General features: G+C 30.1%; 1 protein-coding gene across 15 annotated transcripts; it reads right to left on the reverse strand.

Annotated features, from left to right (window-relative positions):
• Nucleotides 1-96: 96 nt before the first annotated feature.
• LOC105153309 (putative multidrug resistance-associated protein lethal(2)03659) lies at nucleotides 97-15,706 on the reverse strand. Of its 15 annotated transcripts, none has more exons than XM_087415367.1 (16): nucleotides 15,450-15,706; nucleotides 14,192-14,335; nucleotides 12,555-12,671; nucleotides 11,760-12,041; nucleotides 10,940-11,370; nucleotides 10,225-10,381; nucleotides 9,714-9,916; nucleotides 8,644-9,092; nucleotides 8,158-8,372; nucleotides 7,719-7,937; nucleotides 7,358-7,544; nucleotides 6,280-6,456; nucleotides 5,246-5,708; nucleotides 4,729-5,095; nucleotides 3,479-4,175; nucleotides 97-2,644 (listed from the first exon to the last, which is right to left on the reverse strand). In XM_087415367.1, the coding sequence occupies exons 3-16, from the start codon at nucleotides 12,632-12,634 to the stop codon at nucleotides 2,495-2,497; spliced, it is 4,077 nt and encodes a 1,358-aa protein (XP_087271493.1). In that variant the 5' UTR covers nucleotides 12,635-12,671; nucleotides 14,192-14,335; nucleotides 15,450-15,706; the 3' UTR covers nucleotides 97-2,494. The 15 variants fall into 15 exon arrangements, with proteins under 15 accessions (XP_087271493.1, XP_087271491.1, XP_087271490.1 ...); XM_087415365.1 differs by having other exon boundaries at nucleotides 15,347-15,706; XM_087415364.1 differs by having other exon boundaries at nucleotides 15,324-15,706.
• Nucleotides 15,707-16,873: the final 1,167 nt, after the last annotated feature.

Raw genomic sequence — 16,873 nt, forward strand, 5'->3', positions numbered from 1 at the left:
AATCAATTAATAATTTATATCCATCGATGCACGGCGCAGTCTGGATTTTATTGCGTAGGAGGAGGAAGGAGAGAAATTTCTATTAATATTGTCATATACAATTCAGCAAAAATAAGCTTTATTCATTACGTTTGTTTATTAACAGCATCAACTAATTCACACCAAATATTGCATGCAACATGCACATAGTATTATGCAGACATTATACATACAATTTAATGTCTAAAAGCGTTAAGTGCACGTTTAAGTGTCGCTTAACCGTAATCTATATTTAGCTAGTTTTAAACCTATCAAGCGGTGCGATAACATTACGATACAAGAACATAAAATGAAACATACAATAGAAACAAAATGGACCGTCATTTGACTATCATTTGTGCCCTACCAAGTTTACAGCATTATCAATAGCTTTATCCGGAATTTTTGTTAATAAATTTTTGTGGCAACAAATTCGATTGAAATTGTTCAGAAATTTAAACCGCAATAAAAAAATCTAACTTTCTACCTTATCTAACTTTCTTACTTAATGCCGATACAAACTTTCGATTGCAACTAATTCGAAAAAATTGATACTATTATTAGCGATATCTCGAAATTGAATCCATCACTTTTCAAAATTTTCTGATTCGTCAGTCACACGTGTGCTTGCATTTGTCCGTTTTTACTTTTTTGCAATATTTGACATTTTTTTTGTAAAGAATATTAAAGATATCTTGAAATTTTAATCAGAATTAAATTAATTATAATCATGAACCCATCCTCTATAAAGTACATTTTTTAAAATATTTCACTTTTCGACTGTGTTATATAAAAATTTAAATATAATTTTTTTAATATAACAAATTTTCTATAAAATCATATTAGGTGTTGGAATTAATTCGTAGCGTTTTTTAATGAAAGAATGTTATTTATTTCACATGAGCATTAAAAAATACATTAATGAAAGTACTTCCCATCACTTGTAAAACGCTACGAATTAATTCCAACACCTAATATAATTTCTAATTTATTATCGATACACAAGTACCACAAATATCACATAACTTTTGATTGAAAAAAAAATTTTTTCAAGTTTATTTTATTAAAAACAAGATAATCAATAGACTCTAAAGAAAAATTTATAAATTAAAAATTAAAATGCCAATTGAGCTAATACTGGTTATTCGTGTGTATTTTATATCATTTATTCAAAGTGAATATTAAAACGTAAACGTTTACTTTATATCATTTATTCAAAATGAATATTAAAACGTAAATGTTTAAAATCAAGAATAGTGCGCTGTAGCGATGGAGGGACTAATAAACTCATCCGACAATTGCCGATTCATTTATTGATACTCGTATAAGAAGGCATATTTGTGTGTTTTTAAAATATTTTTTTTTTCTTCATGTTATAAATATATACGTTATGTTTATCAAATTTTATAATCACAAATATTACACGAAATTTTAATTTTTATTTGTGTTTTAATAACAGAAAATATATAATATATATTATTGTGTTAAAAAAAGTGATATCTCAAAACTAGTAATCTTTAATAAAGCTTTTAAAATTTTTAATTGAGACAATGTTTTAATTACAGTAGTGAATATCCAGTAAGTAAGAAACATTTGGAAACATTTCGGCAACATTGTAACGTTGTTGCAATATTATTGAAATGTTCCAAAATGTTTCTTAATGCATAATTCTTTTTTCATATTTATACTAGATATGCAATTATGTCTTTTTTAAAACAATGTCACGTTTTTAAAATTCAAACACTGTAATTTTAATAGTATAATAATTTCTGACTTGCGTCACATTTTTATCCATGGCGATGTAAATACAATATATACAAGAAATTGCTTCCTAGAAATGTTTATACCATTTATAGATAAGATCACGATAAGATCTATCACTGACCCAACAGTTTCAATTTTATTCTTTCTGATGAAATATTTCGAGCTGATACTGAAATGACATAGTAATACTGTGATTACAGTTGGATTGCAATCTACGCGATCTTTATACTGATTGCTTGCTGCATAAAGCCGCGTGTACACTTAGAAAACGAACACCGAACGCGAATGTTTAGACATTCGTATTTGTGAGCAATTTATTCTTTTTCTTGATTTCACCAAATACTAGCATTCGATCAAATTTTATATTCGTTGCACAACAATTAAACTTATGCGACTTTTATGTAATAAATAACAATACAAATACTTTGCATTTGTTGTTCAATCAGTCGTTCGCTAGGTATATATACGGCTTAATTGAAATACATTGGCGATAATCGCGTTTTACGTTGAAGTGACAAAGAATTCGTTTATTACTAAAATAAAAGGAACATCCAGATAGAACTCGTAGCAAAACAATTAATCTATTCTCGGACTGAATTTCATCTACATTGCACTTTTCCTCTTATTTTTCAAATTTCAACAATTTATCTAAGAATTATTCGTAAAAAATCGACGGAATGATCTGATGTTTGTCATATGCAATTGCGAAAGATTAACACAGCGGATGCAGCAAAACTCGATTCTGGTAGCAATTGCGGGCAACACTGGCCAGAGCCTCTGCCATCACCGTGCCGGTTTCCTGCACCATGCTCTTCAAATAGCCCGACTCCTTCTGCAGCAGCACGTGGGGATGATCGAATTCCTGCACACGATAAAAGTCCAATTTTGAAAAGAAAGCTCGCAATTTACGATGCATTCTCGTGTACAAAAACTATCTACATATATCTTTTACTTGATACCTGGAACGTATAAACACTTACGTAACATAATAATGAAAATAATCATTTCTACTGATGGATCACATCGCAGAACAATAAAATGGGTACTATCAGCATTTTCATATTCAAAATTAGCATTATTGAACATTGTAAATATACTATTTTGCAATCTTCCAACAGTTAAATAATGTATTTAAACAAATTTATTTCAATAAAATACCATTCTCTAAATTTTTTAAGTAAAATCTCACTCCAAAAGAATTAAAATACAGCCACTATTCAAAAAAGAGTAAAAAAATCACACTATTGAATAAAAGTGGCAGATTTCCACTCTTTCCTTTGGAGTGAATCTCACTTCAAAAGAGTGAAAATCTACCATCTTATTCGAAAGTGCAAATTTTTTACTCTTTTTCAATAGTCGAGGTATTTGAACTCTTTTTTGAAGTAGGATATTTCACTTCAAGAAAGAGCACGAAAATGATTAAGGAAAAATTTGAAGAACTCATAAAATAAACATATTTATATGCTTTTAAAAATTAAAAATAAATATAATAATTAGAAAAAGAAATTTAAAAATGTATAACAAAAATGATCGATAAATTACGATCATGGTTGCATTGACTTCCCATAATCATAAATAAAAGAAAAATTTCGTAATCTATTCAAATTCAACTTACTTAGATTGAATGGTTTACGGTAGTTTACGTTATTATTAAAAATACACGAAAAAATAAGATTACAAAAAAGAATTGACTCACCACCGCGTTACCAGCGTCCATCACTAAAATGCGATCGCTGTCCATGACAGTGTTGAGTCGATGAGCGATCGTCAGCACCGTACACTTCTCGAACTTCCTCCTAATCGTCGTCTGAATGAGCTCGTCCATTCGAGGGTCCACATTCGCGGTCGCCTCGTCTAGCACAAGTATCGGATTATTTTTCACAATGGCTCGCGCCAAGCAGACCAATTGCCTCTGGCCGACGCTAAGATTGGAGCCGCCTTCATTGATATGGGCCTCCAGACCTATCTCCTTCAGCTCGACCTCCTCTAGCGCCCGCCACAGCGGTTCATCCGCGTACAAGTCGAATGGATCGAGATTTCGCCTTAGGTTGCCAGAAAACAGAAACGGTTCCTGCGGAATAATGCTGATCTTGGAGCGCAGATCGTGCAGGCCTATCTGGCTTGTGTCGACTTCATCGATCTCGATCAGACCATTCACATCGGCCAGGCGGAAGAGCGCCTGAATCAGGGATGACTTTCCGGCACCGGTTCTGCCGACAATGCCGATTTTTTCCCGTGGAAAGATGACGAAGCTGAGATTCTTGAGCACTGCCGGCTCTAAAGACGCATAACGCAGAGACACGTTCTTGAACTTGATTTTACCTTCTTGTGGCCAATCGGATTTGGGCTTTTTATCGGGGATACTTTCGAGAGGAGGCTCGCTGTCCACTTTGCTGGAAAAAGATCAAAGCAGAAAATATAAATTAATCGTTATTTTAATAATCTAAAGAAATTAGATTGCTTTAGAAATATCTGCAATTTTGCAATAAAACTTACAAATGTTTCATCTAGATAGACGAAAAAATATTAATAATAAAACATTTATGAAACTCGGATAGTTAAAATATTCAAAAAAATTAAATTAAGAATTAGAAAATTTACAAATTCAACGCTATAAGATCTAAGATTTCAAGATTTGAAGAAATTTACGAAATTTAGAAATTTAAGAATTTGTAATATGCAATCAGTAATGGAATAATATTTGAATATAAGATTCATAATGTAAGTAGATTACTAAATCGGTAAATAATTAAATTATTATTAATTATTAATCTTATCCTGAGTTTACTTAAAAAAAATTTTAATACAACATTGAAAATTGTAATTGAAATAGTATAAAATAAGTGATAACTCATGTTTCAATAAAAAGTAAAACAATTAATAAAGATAATTGATACATAATTAATACAAACACAATATGAAGATATACAAAGGATAAGCGAGTACTTGTATTCAAGGATACGCTCCACCGAGGCCATCTGGTTTTCCACCTCGGTGCTCTGACGCATGCACCAGTGCAATCTCCCAGTAAGATTGATACTCTGCGTGATTGCTAGGCCTACGTATCCGCCATACATAAAGCCATTGTCCATCACAAGGAAACTCAGCGTGACCAGCGTGATATATAGCATGCAAAAAGCGTCCACCCAGAAGGCAAAGGCGCGGGAGGATGCGATGAAGATGTACCACGCGGACGAATGGATATCCTGATAATTATCAAACTCCTTCGTAAGAGTCGCTTCCATTCCAAACGCACGGATCGTCGGTAGTCCTCGAAGAGTCGCGCTCAGGTGAGCGAAGATCGGCGAACGGGCTAAAGAAAGTTAGAAATTCCACTCATTTTAATCGAAGAATTGACATCCATCGTCAATTCAAGAGACTTGATTTCAATCTGCGATCGAATCTATCTTAATCTATCGAGAAAGCTGTCTCTATTCTAGAAAGACAAGCTGAAAATACTTACTGATGCTTTCGAGACGCTTAACGCTATAACTAGTGGCCAGATAAAAGATTCTCAGGTAATAAAAGACAATGCTGACAATCACCGTAGGTATCAGCAGCCACACGTTTGCGATAGTGATCACGATGATGGCGGTTACCAGCGACATACCGATCTGGATAGAATCAATAAACGCGATAGGCAGCATCTCGTCTATCGCGCCTATATCCTTGGAGAAGCGATTGAGTATACGTCCCGACGTGTTGGCATTGAAGAATCGCATAGTGGCGCGACTAATGCTGCGAAACATGCGATCGTGCAAGCACATTGAGGCCCGCAAGCACATCCAGAAGAAAGCCCATGAGCGGATAAGGGTGATGCCGATTGTCAGTACGATTAGGCCACTGTAGATATAAATGTACTCCATGCGAGTAAGGGAACTTCTTGGGGGAATATCTCCCACAATGCCATCTTCCGTTTGATTCATCTAGGAATTGTAATTAATGATATATTTTTAATGTAGAAAGAAAAATAATTGTAGTTGCAAGCTTATTTTCAATTTTAATTCGACATGAAATTCATGTTGTTCCGCAATCTTTTTACATCGGGAACATCTTTCTTCTCATACGTTCTTTCTTATAAGAACAAAATTATCTTCGATTTCGTTTCGTGTTTCAATTTTAAAGCATCGAAATTTTGATTTAGTAATAAGTTAATTTAATGGAACTAAGTTATTAAAATTATTAACTTTATTCTTTATAACAATAACAATAATTCTCTTTATTTAAATCAAAATTAAAAAATGTTGAGAAAAGGTGGGATTAAAAATGACGCAATAAACTAAATGTTAACTATATTATTATTTTAATATAATAATTGATATTAATAAGTATATTATTTGCTTCATCTACTAAAAAGTATTTGAAAACCTAACGTAAAAAATATTACTAAAGTACTCTCTGTTGTAAAATTCCAGACTTCTCGAATCTTTTGCAAAAGCGATTACACCCTCAATTCGCCGATTACTTTAACAACTTAGTGTCTAGCGATACACTTACATGGTGTCTTTCTTTATTAACCCAATTCGCAAGAAAGAAATCGCTGCCGCTAGCCGTTAATTGTGTCGCTATGCTAAGCATGGCTACTATGAATATAATGCACCAATTGCCACCAGCACGGAGATAACCAGTGAATACTTTGCCAGAAACATTGCCTACCGTTTGCATCTCAGTCACCTAAAATTAATGATTAACATAAATTAATTATTAATTATAATTTATTGTTAAAATCTAAAATTATTCCAAGATAAAAAAAAATATGACGGTCTCAAGACACGCGTTTTAAAAAAAAATTATATAAAACTCGTTATTTAATTTTATATAAATTATCTAATAATTTTAAAATTTCTAATATTTTTAAGAACTAATATATTTCCATAATTTAAGATATTTCTAATTGAATCAGTGTATGCGGAAAGGAAATAAATCATATTTATCAAATTTTTCAATTTTAATAAAAAATTATTTAATTTTACTGGAAAAACTAACAGAATTACTATTGGGAATTTATATGACATTTAATAATACTTTTTAAACATTGCTGATTTCTTAAATCTTATCCATTAGATAAAAAAACTTGACTTTCAAATTAACTAATATACTTTTTTTGCACTCAACGTTGATAATAAGGAAACAAAAAATTCGATAATATATTATTGAAATACGTTAGTTTATCTTAAACTATTACTTCTCTTTATGTTAAATAATTGCGTGATAATTTACAAAAAATACTTTAAAAACACTGACTATTAAAATATTTCTTCTATTGTTTTTCAAACTTAATTGTTGATTCAAAAACCTCATTAAAAAATATTCTTCGATATTCTAGGATAATTCCAGTTTTTTCAAAGGAGATGAGTATACTGAGGCCCTTAAAAGTCTGGAAAGTTCTATTTATACTAAAAAAGGCTATCTATATATCTATTTCAAGATTAATAAAAAAAAAATTATTTTTAAATTAAATTAGACTCGTCCTTCTTTTATACTCATCAATTTAATTGTTCTAAATAATAATATTAATTAAACAAGATACATATTAACAGTTAAAAAATAATTTATAAATCCCTAAATTTTTTACCTCATCAGGATCCTGTTTCGAAGTATTATTCGTCATTAAGGAACTCAGCGATGTAATACTGGCGATAAGCGAATTTTTACGGCTAACGGGAGGCGAGGAGAGAACAGACGATTTCTCATCCGCCTCCATTTGATTTTTTAACAGTCGACCAAAATCCACTCCCTTAGAGCCCAGCTCGTCGTAAGTGCTGATGAACATATAATTTCATATAAAGTAATAGAAGTGGCGCTTACAAACGAATCAACATTGATATTTGTATATTTTTTTCTACAAAAAGACAATGATATTATCATGTTAATAGGTAATTAACATACGCAAATAACAAGGTGAATTGAAAAGATAGAAAGTGCAGTAGAATCACCCTTCAGCTTGGATAGCTCCGTCCTTCAAAACGATAATTCTACCGACGTTGCGTAGATATTGCAACTGATGAGTGACGAGAATCCGAGTCTTTCCTCGTAAATATTTATCGATGCATTTTTCAAATATATGCTTGCCCACGTGGGCGTCCACAGCACTTAAAGGATCGTCCATGAGATATATGTCGGCATCGGCATAAACGGCTCTCGCTAAGTTTATTCTGTTTCAATTATATACATATATATATATATATATATATATATATATATATATATATATACATACATATATAATGTAAAAATTTTTAAGTAAATTAAATATAATTTTTTATGATTCTTAACAATCTTATCATATAGATAAAAAGAATTAAAAGAGAGTCTCTGAGATTATAAATAAAGATTGAAAATTTCAATAAATTTAACATGTTTTGTGAAACCAACCTTGCACGCTGGCCACCGGAAAGACTGACACCCCTCTCCCCTACAATTGTCTTATCACCGTAAGGCAGCAGGCTGAAATCTCTCTTTAACTGACACACTTTAGTCACGCGATCGTATCGAATCTGATCCATTGTTCTTCCGAATAGAATATTTTGTCTCACCGAATCAGCGAAAAGCCACGATTCTTGACTAGCGTAGGCAATTCTGCCGTTAACCTATGAAAAAATATTTAAAAGAACAATAATATATGTTAATTAGCTATGTAAATTAATTATGTAAATTATGTAAATATTTAAATTAATTAGAAATACTTGCATCTATATTTTTAAAATAAATTGATAAATAATTTATTTTTATGGGCAAAATAGTTTATTTGATATATAAATAAACAATTCAAATATTATTCATAAATTTTAATTTGATATATGTATAAATATTTAAATTTTTTAATATTTAACATTAACTAAAAAGGAATCGTCAACATACTTGAATGGAGCCTTCTTGCAAACGCAATTCTTTCAGGATGACGTTCAACAGACTACTCTTTCCTGCTCCGACCTGCCCGACAACAGCGATCAATTCACCAGGACGCACCTTCATGTTGATATTCAGTAAGGTGTCTTCTTGTTCATAATCCAACCACTTAGCATTTCCGTTCTTGATGGAGATGCTATATTCGACATTGTTTAGCTGATCTACGATTGCGTTATCGTTCTTCTTCTGCTCGATTAAATTTTCCTTCGAATTTTTCGTATTATTCTCCTTCACATCCTGTTGGTTATTCTCCTTCGTATTCTTGTTATTCTCTTTTGTGTCCTTATTGTTCTCCTTATTGTACTTCTTTGCTTCAATCTCGGAAAGAGTCAGTTCGTCATACATGAGGAACTTTTGCAGCCGTTTTATGGAGACAATCGTTTCCGCTACTTGTGTTATTCCTGGGTTATCATAAAAACAAAAAACAAAAAATAAAAAAAAAATAAAAATGTAGAATAAAATAATTTACTTTATATTTAACGTTAGATATGATTCTTAAACGAAACTTTAATTTATTATGATATTAAGATAATAAAGTGCATAAAGTACAAAATATAATAATTGAAAAGAAATAAAGTAACCACTCCTTATATAGTATACGACCTACTGCTTGTTTATGAGAAATTATATGGTGAATTCAATGGATAGCACTAATAAATCGTGCAGACAGTCTGTCTGATTTGATTACATCAGTTTGTCTATTCTGTTAGTAAATCAAAATACATCAGAGAATCATAGTCGTGATATACTTAACATTTCGTAGATAAATAAGCAATTATCTTCTATAATTATCAATAGATGATTTAATTAATAGTTTCGAGTAACCGACTAATTATGTATAATAATTTGCCGATTGTAGCTATTATGTCTTCAATCAGCAAAGGAAGGAAGGACAGATAAAAAAAATACTTGAAAAAGTAAAAACGAAGAAATAAAAAAGGAGCATTGCAAGCGTCAGTATTGTGATCGATGTTTATATATATGTAATTATCGTATACATTATCACACTAATTATCACATACCTTGCGGAAAATAGGCAGTCATGATTAAGCTTAAACTGTTATAATAGGCAGTTATCACGTACACCTTCTCGGCTGTTATCTTGTAGCCAAACAGAATATAGGACAATATTGTAATGAACAACGATATTCTTGTCATAAAGACGATGAAAGACTTGACGATACCTCTGACACATGACGCCCATTGGATGATATTAATTTCTTTCCTAAAATTAAATTTTGTAGCGTTTACATATATTATACAATATCTATATATTTTTTCTTTTTTGTTTCAAATAAAAAATATCGTACAATATTAATCGTCCCAGGATATGACTATTTCTAATATTGGAATTTTATTTCTAATTTTTGTCAATGCAAGCATTAAAAAACAGAAATACTCTCTGCTTTCATTTTTTGGACTACGAAAGCGTTATCACAAACAGGTGTTGCAAAAATCATCTTCCTTGTTGCAATGTATTGTACAATCGTGATAAATATTTTTTACGTAATCAGTTTATGTGGCAGTATTTACTTTCTTGCTTTTTCTATGAGCGAGCTGAAAAAATTCTCCCAGGTATACATCTTGATGGCTTGGATTCCACTAATAATCTCGTTCATTAATCGCACCCTCTCGTCTGTCCTGATAGCGGTTCTTAATCTCAGCTCTGATGACTTCTTGCCTAGCCACACTGAAGAATTTTAGAAATATTATTACGATTAGAAGCACTTGTTAGTGATTTAGCAAGCGATATTTATTAATTGAGAAGAAAAATGGCTCAGTAATTAGGAAAATTTAGTAAGAAACTCAACAATTTGGAGACATAGCAATGAAAATGTAAAATTTGGAAACAGAATTTCTTTTTCGTATTTAAAAAAATTTAAAAGGCATAGTTGAAAAGCAACAATTTACAATGGAAAGATTTCAAATTAAAGTTAATTTAAATTAATTATCGTTTATAAAAAATCTATTATTTGTTATTTATTATTTATCAAAACTAATCGTAAGTCAAGATTCTACCAGTAGACAGTTTAATCGAAACAAAAAGACGATTTTCATTAGCGAAGTTACTTATAATTAAAAATATTTAAACTTTGGAAAAGGCAAATGTACACATACATATCAAGTTATTTTCAATTTAATTTCAGCCGATTAAATTGAAATTGACTTGATATATATGTGTGTATGTGTGACTTTTATAAAGTTTAGAAATGTTTGTTACAAACGATCAAAGCATTGACTGCCTCACCTTGAAAAGGGATGAACATCAGAAGAAATGCGATACCGAAAATAGATGATATTCCGATGTCGATCAAATGGAATGTAATGTATGTGATGATGATGGTTTCCAAAGGTCCGAGCCACAAATAATGGAGGAATATGATACTGACGTCGAATCTGTTGACGTCGTTAGATAGCAGATTGACTGCCTGGCCGATTGTCGTTTCGCCCAACGCGGTTCTAGTCAGTTTCAACGTCTTGCGGTAAATCAGCGAACAGCAAGCTACGCGAATCTTCATACCCAAATGAGTCATATCCATCATGTAAGGATGGACTACGAACACGTTAACAGCGGAGCACAAAATAATGCCAATGGCGCATTTGTACGCGTAGAACTTGTCGATGTCTGTGGTGTTAAAATAGAGCAACATCTGACCCAACAATAACGGTTGCACTATTCTGCATCAAAAGAGAAAATTCGTCAGAATGTGAGAAATTTACAAATTAAAAACTAGTTAAAAAATTTATATTTTAAATCTTGAAAATCTGTGAATTTTAATTTGGTTTTAATTTCAAAATTATAATAATTATCGTATTCTTTCATAAAAATTCGGAACATACAATTGTATTATTCATTTAATTATCATAAATATATTCATTTAATTAGATCTTTATTCTTAATTCAAAAAATACCGAAATTTCATTAATAAAAACTGCTTAATGAAAGATTTAATTCCACAGGATTAAATTCGTGCAATTTTATTATTTTTTATCGCCAATGCAAGAAATGTAAAATATTAAGATAACAAATTTTCTATAAGATAAGAGATGAAAGAGGGAAGTTGTACCTGAGCAAGGTTTCTATAATGGCCATGAAAGTTCCGCACAGTAGGGTCTTGAAACCGAAACACCTTATGAGGACTCTCATCAGGCTGGGTTCCTTGACCTTCTTCTGTGATCCGCATTTCGCTATCTGCTCCAGCCGACACTGATACGCCTTCCATTCCTTCTCCCAGGCTTTCGCTATTTTAATACCAAGAATGTCACTTGTATGCTCTTTAAGCGGTGTGTACAAATCAGTTACTTCAAGATCTCGACGATAACCCACCCAAAAAGTGCGTAGAATCCAACTGCGAAGAAGAAAAGCAAATCAAACACGTTTTACTCGAATAAACTATCCGTAATTCGTCGAGGCTCCTAAATTTTATTTTTCTCGTTGGAATACTAATTTTTGTCTTCTAATTTTCAAGATACTATCGCTTATATTTCACTTATCTTGCAAAAGTGATCTGTATTCTTCTTTCCACTTTTAAAAAAATAGAAACTGCGTCATTAAGAATCAAATATGGCGCAAAATAATCAGGATAATTTTCGTCTCGTAAAACTTGACATCAATTGTTTATATCTCGATTAACTGTCCAATTAGAGAATCCTTTGGCATAAAATTCTATCTTCCAGAGCACTATGCGATGTATAAAATTCCATTTTATATTTTTATTCTTAGACTGGAAACTTTTGAATCTTTTATATCAAGTTATTACATTCTTAATTTTTCTCTGGATCGCATTACTTTCACTCTCAGTTTTATTTCTCTTAATCGGCTCTATCACGAATGGTATTTGTAGTTTACTATTTATACTTACGAAAACGTCAAGATGCTGAAAATGTTGGCATCCGCTCTGGGATTATTCTTCACTTTCTCGGTATATGCTTTCCTATGCATGATGATTGTCTCATATGAGTCTTTTCTATAAACAGATCTTCAATACACACATACACTTTACATATATTCAGATAACCAAGCGTGATGTAACATATACAAACTAATGCATTGTGTTGTACTCATGATATGTCTGGGCACAGAGGTAACAATTGGTCAAACAATTTCTTCAATATCATTAAACTCGCGTGTTAATCTGCATATTTTATAATGTATATTTCAGTTAAGACTTGAGACTTTTAAGGATATGTTATCCAATTGACACACACATATATAGAGAAAAATGTCTGGATTTCGTATATTATCTTTATATATCTGTATGGATATTATATCGATCTTTTACTGATTTTTTGACAAGAACTTTAATTAATCAGTCAAATTAATTAGTCAGTCTACATCGAGTACTATACAATCAAATGCAGATGGTGACCGATCGTATTTTATAAATTTCTTGATTTCAGCGTAGCCTTTGCAATTCATTCGCGTTTTTGCAACTAGTGAAACGTTTTACTTTTATTTGACTTCTGCAACATTGCATTTTCGCAATCTTCCGGAAGAAAATAACTCCGAAACATTTTCGCAATTGTCAGGTTATTAACTATTCGAAACCAATCTTCAGATTGTTAATCTGCAATTACTAGGCTGTTACTATATTCTTCAATAATTTCAAAATGCTAATATATATAAACTAATATATATATATATATATATATATATATAAACATATTTTTTTGTATATAAACATATATCCATATATTATTTTATTGTATTAGGTGTTGGAATTAATTCGTAGCGTTTTACAAGTGATGGGAAGTACTTTCATTAATGTATTTTTTAATGCTCATGTGAAATAAATAACATTCTTTCATTAAAAACGCTACGAATTAATTCCAACACCTAATAATTGTTGGCTACAACAGTTGCATATGTTGTTATATATGTATATTTCCTGTGCATTTTCTAATTGAAATAGAACACATTATTAAAAAAACAACATGATTGCTTATTTATATAACACGAAAAATTTGTTACTTATTATAATTTCAAATTAATTTCAATTAATATAATAAAATATCAAAGTATAAATAAAATAAAATAAATAATGGTAAGAAAATATTTACTATTTACGTTATAACAATAAAAAATGTATTTAAAAACTAAGGATTTTTAAGCAGTGTGTGTGAAACTATTATATTATTAATAACACAATTATTATTAGGTGTTGGAATTAATTCGTAGCGTTTTACAAGTGATGGGAAGTACTTTCATTAATGTATTTTTTAATGCTCATGTGAAATAAATAACATTCTTTCATTAAAAACGCTACGAATTAATTCCAACACCTAATATATTTGCATGATTATAACAATAAATACATAGTTATTTAAAAAAATGACTATAAATTATAGATAAATTATGATAATTGCAACAGAGAAGAAAAAAAAGTTGCAATCAAAACTAATTTTGACTTTGAGACAGTCTATTACAATGAACTTACGTGAATTCTAATTTTAAAATAACGTATCAGCATCAGTTTCTTACTCGTAAAAAGCAACTTACCAACTAGAGTTTGCTAGTTGAGTCATGTATGATTAAAGCCTAATCTACATGTGTTTTTTGCTTCCTGTTTTCTGCTTTTGATCTTATGTTCATCGTATTTTTGACCATTTCATCGTATTTTTTGTTTCTTCCGAAGTTTGTCAACTTAAGTGACATAGGAACAAGTCATTATTTTATTACAATAATTCTAATCTTTTTAAATTTATATATTTTTTAAAATTAAAAAACTCTTTTACTTATTTTATATCAATATACCAAAGTTATTATGCAAACAATTCTATACTATTTAAACAATTAAATATTCTAAATTCTAAATGTGTAGACCATTTTAATCTTTGTCAGTTAACATCTCGTATTATATAATTATTTTATCGTAAATGTTATTTATTTTTATTTTTGTAAATTGTTGATCAATAAAAATAATTGTATGACTGATAATAATAATTGTAATAAATGTTCAAAACATTTTATATTTAACTAGTTTAATAAAAAAATGATTTACATATCAATTTTTATTTTTGATTTTATTAATTTTATTTCTAATCTCTATATCTGTACAAATATATACTTTCTATTAAAAAAAATTAATATTGGTATTGCGTGTTCCAAGTTCCGGAATAGCCAATTATCTCATAAAGCATTGGTTTATGAGAAAAATGTTTTAGATAAAAATTTCATGACTTAAGAAAGTCTATTAAGCGGTGTAGTATTTATTTAAAGATCATTTAGATGATCTTGAAAAGCGCGGTCAAGGTCAACAAAAAAAATCTTAAATGGAAACCCTTACTAACTTCTCTTTTTTTATTGACTTTCCAAGGTTATCCAAAGTTGAAATAAATATCACCTCTTAATAGATCTTTTAAGCCCTAGAATTTTTATTAAAAATATTAGGTGTTGGAATTAATTCGTAGCGTTTTTTAATGAAAGAATGTTATTTATTTCACATGAGCATTAAAAAATACATTAATGAAAGTACTTCCCATCACTTGTAAAACGTTACGAATTAATTCCAACACCTAATATTTTTCCAATAAGAGTCATATTTTCTTAGATAATTAGCCGTTCTAGAATTTTTGACAAGCACTGTATATTTACTCAAGTTAAATATACTCTGTTTGGATCGCAGTTTAACCTGGGATTAAGACTATTACGCACACACATGCAAATTCACAAAATCACTTTGATAATAACTGTGAAATGTATTTGTTCAAACTGAATTTTTTACAACTATGCATACGATTTACAATGAGTGTCTTACAATTGCGATTTCGTTTTTAGAAATAAGCGATTCCATATATTAAGATACACAATCGCGAGTGTTACGATCATTCATGACCTTGCACTATAAATGATAGAAACGATTTTACTTTCCGTACGTGTTGCAAGCCGTAGTAAAGATTTTCGCGACCGCGAGGATCTCTTTTCTTTAAAATAAGCAATAGTGACTTCTCAATGATTGTTCGCGTTTCGACTCGACAGCGAATTCGTGTACTGTGTTGAGTCACTTCTGTGCGTCTCTTTTATACCGTTGTATTTCTGGATTGTTCTCGATGCTCTTACAGCTTTGATTTGCAGAAGTTCAGTCATGAAAGGAATGATCCAGAAACACAACAGCTGCCAACGATGTTATTAAATTTGTTTCACTCTTTATTTAAAGGGCATATTGTAAAGAGGATAATTGTTGTCACGTGCCAATTGACTCTTTTGAACTCATATGCTATTGTCAGTCGACGACAGCACGAGTTTGCATGAGTGCAGAAACATTACTGTCATTGGCACGCGTAAGTGTGCATTGCGTAATCGATATAGCGCGAGTTATGAGTAAATTGTAATCGGACAATACGAGCGCAATGTCAAGTGTTCAATATTTATGAGCTCTATATTTTATGCCTCGTTTTTATGCGAGTTGAACTTGATAAAACAAAAAATATGTATGTAAAAATATTCTTACAATAAGACAAAATTTATTATTTCTTATGTAGATCACATAGACGAAAATATTACATAAATATTACCTTTGGTACGATATTCACGATACTTTTTTAATCTTCATAGAACTAGGAAGAGCATAATTTAAAATACTTTCATTTAAAATATATAGTATTTGCAATGTAAGTATATTTTGTTGCAATATAAGTGTGTTTTGCATTTCAGCGAAGTACATAAAAGTATTACGTATTTTGCATTTAAAAAATAGAAAATTTTTTGTATTTTATAATTCAAATAATAAGATGAATTGTCAATCTTAGTATTTGAAACACGAATACAAAATTTTTTATGCGCTCCGCTGAAATACAAAATACAAAATACAAAATATTTTTGTATATTCCGCTGAAATATAAAACAATTGTCTTACACTGAAAAAAAAATTAGCCTAAATTTTAATAAATATTTATTTGAATACTGCCAACTAAACATTGACTTACAATAAATAAATATTTATTTAATTTACTTAAAAGTGATTGTTCAAATCAAATTAATGTTTTTTGTACCCAATAAATATATTTTTATATTTAATAAATATTTAGTTAGTATTATTTAAATATTTATTAAAATTTAAGATTTTTTTTTCTTATTTTTCAAATAAAAGTATTTTAAATGTACTTTGCATCACAAATAGAGCAAATATTAACGGTTTTTTTCTAATCCATCGTAATATAATAACTAACTTTAAAAATTATA

Source organism: Acromyrmex echinatior, chromosome 17 (genome assembly GCF_024713525.1).
Source record: "Acromyrmex echinatior isolate Ae372 chromosome 17, ASM2471352v2, whole genome shotgun sequence".
In the NCBI taxonomy this organism is placed as follows: domain Eukaryota; kingdom Metazoa; phylum Arthropoda; class Insecta; order Hymenoptera; family Formicidae; genus Acromyrmex; species Acromyrmex echinatior.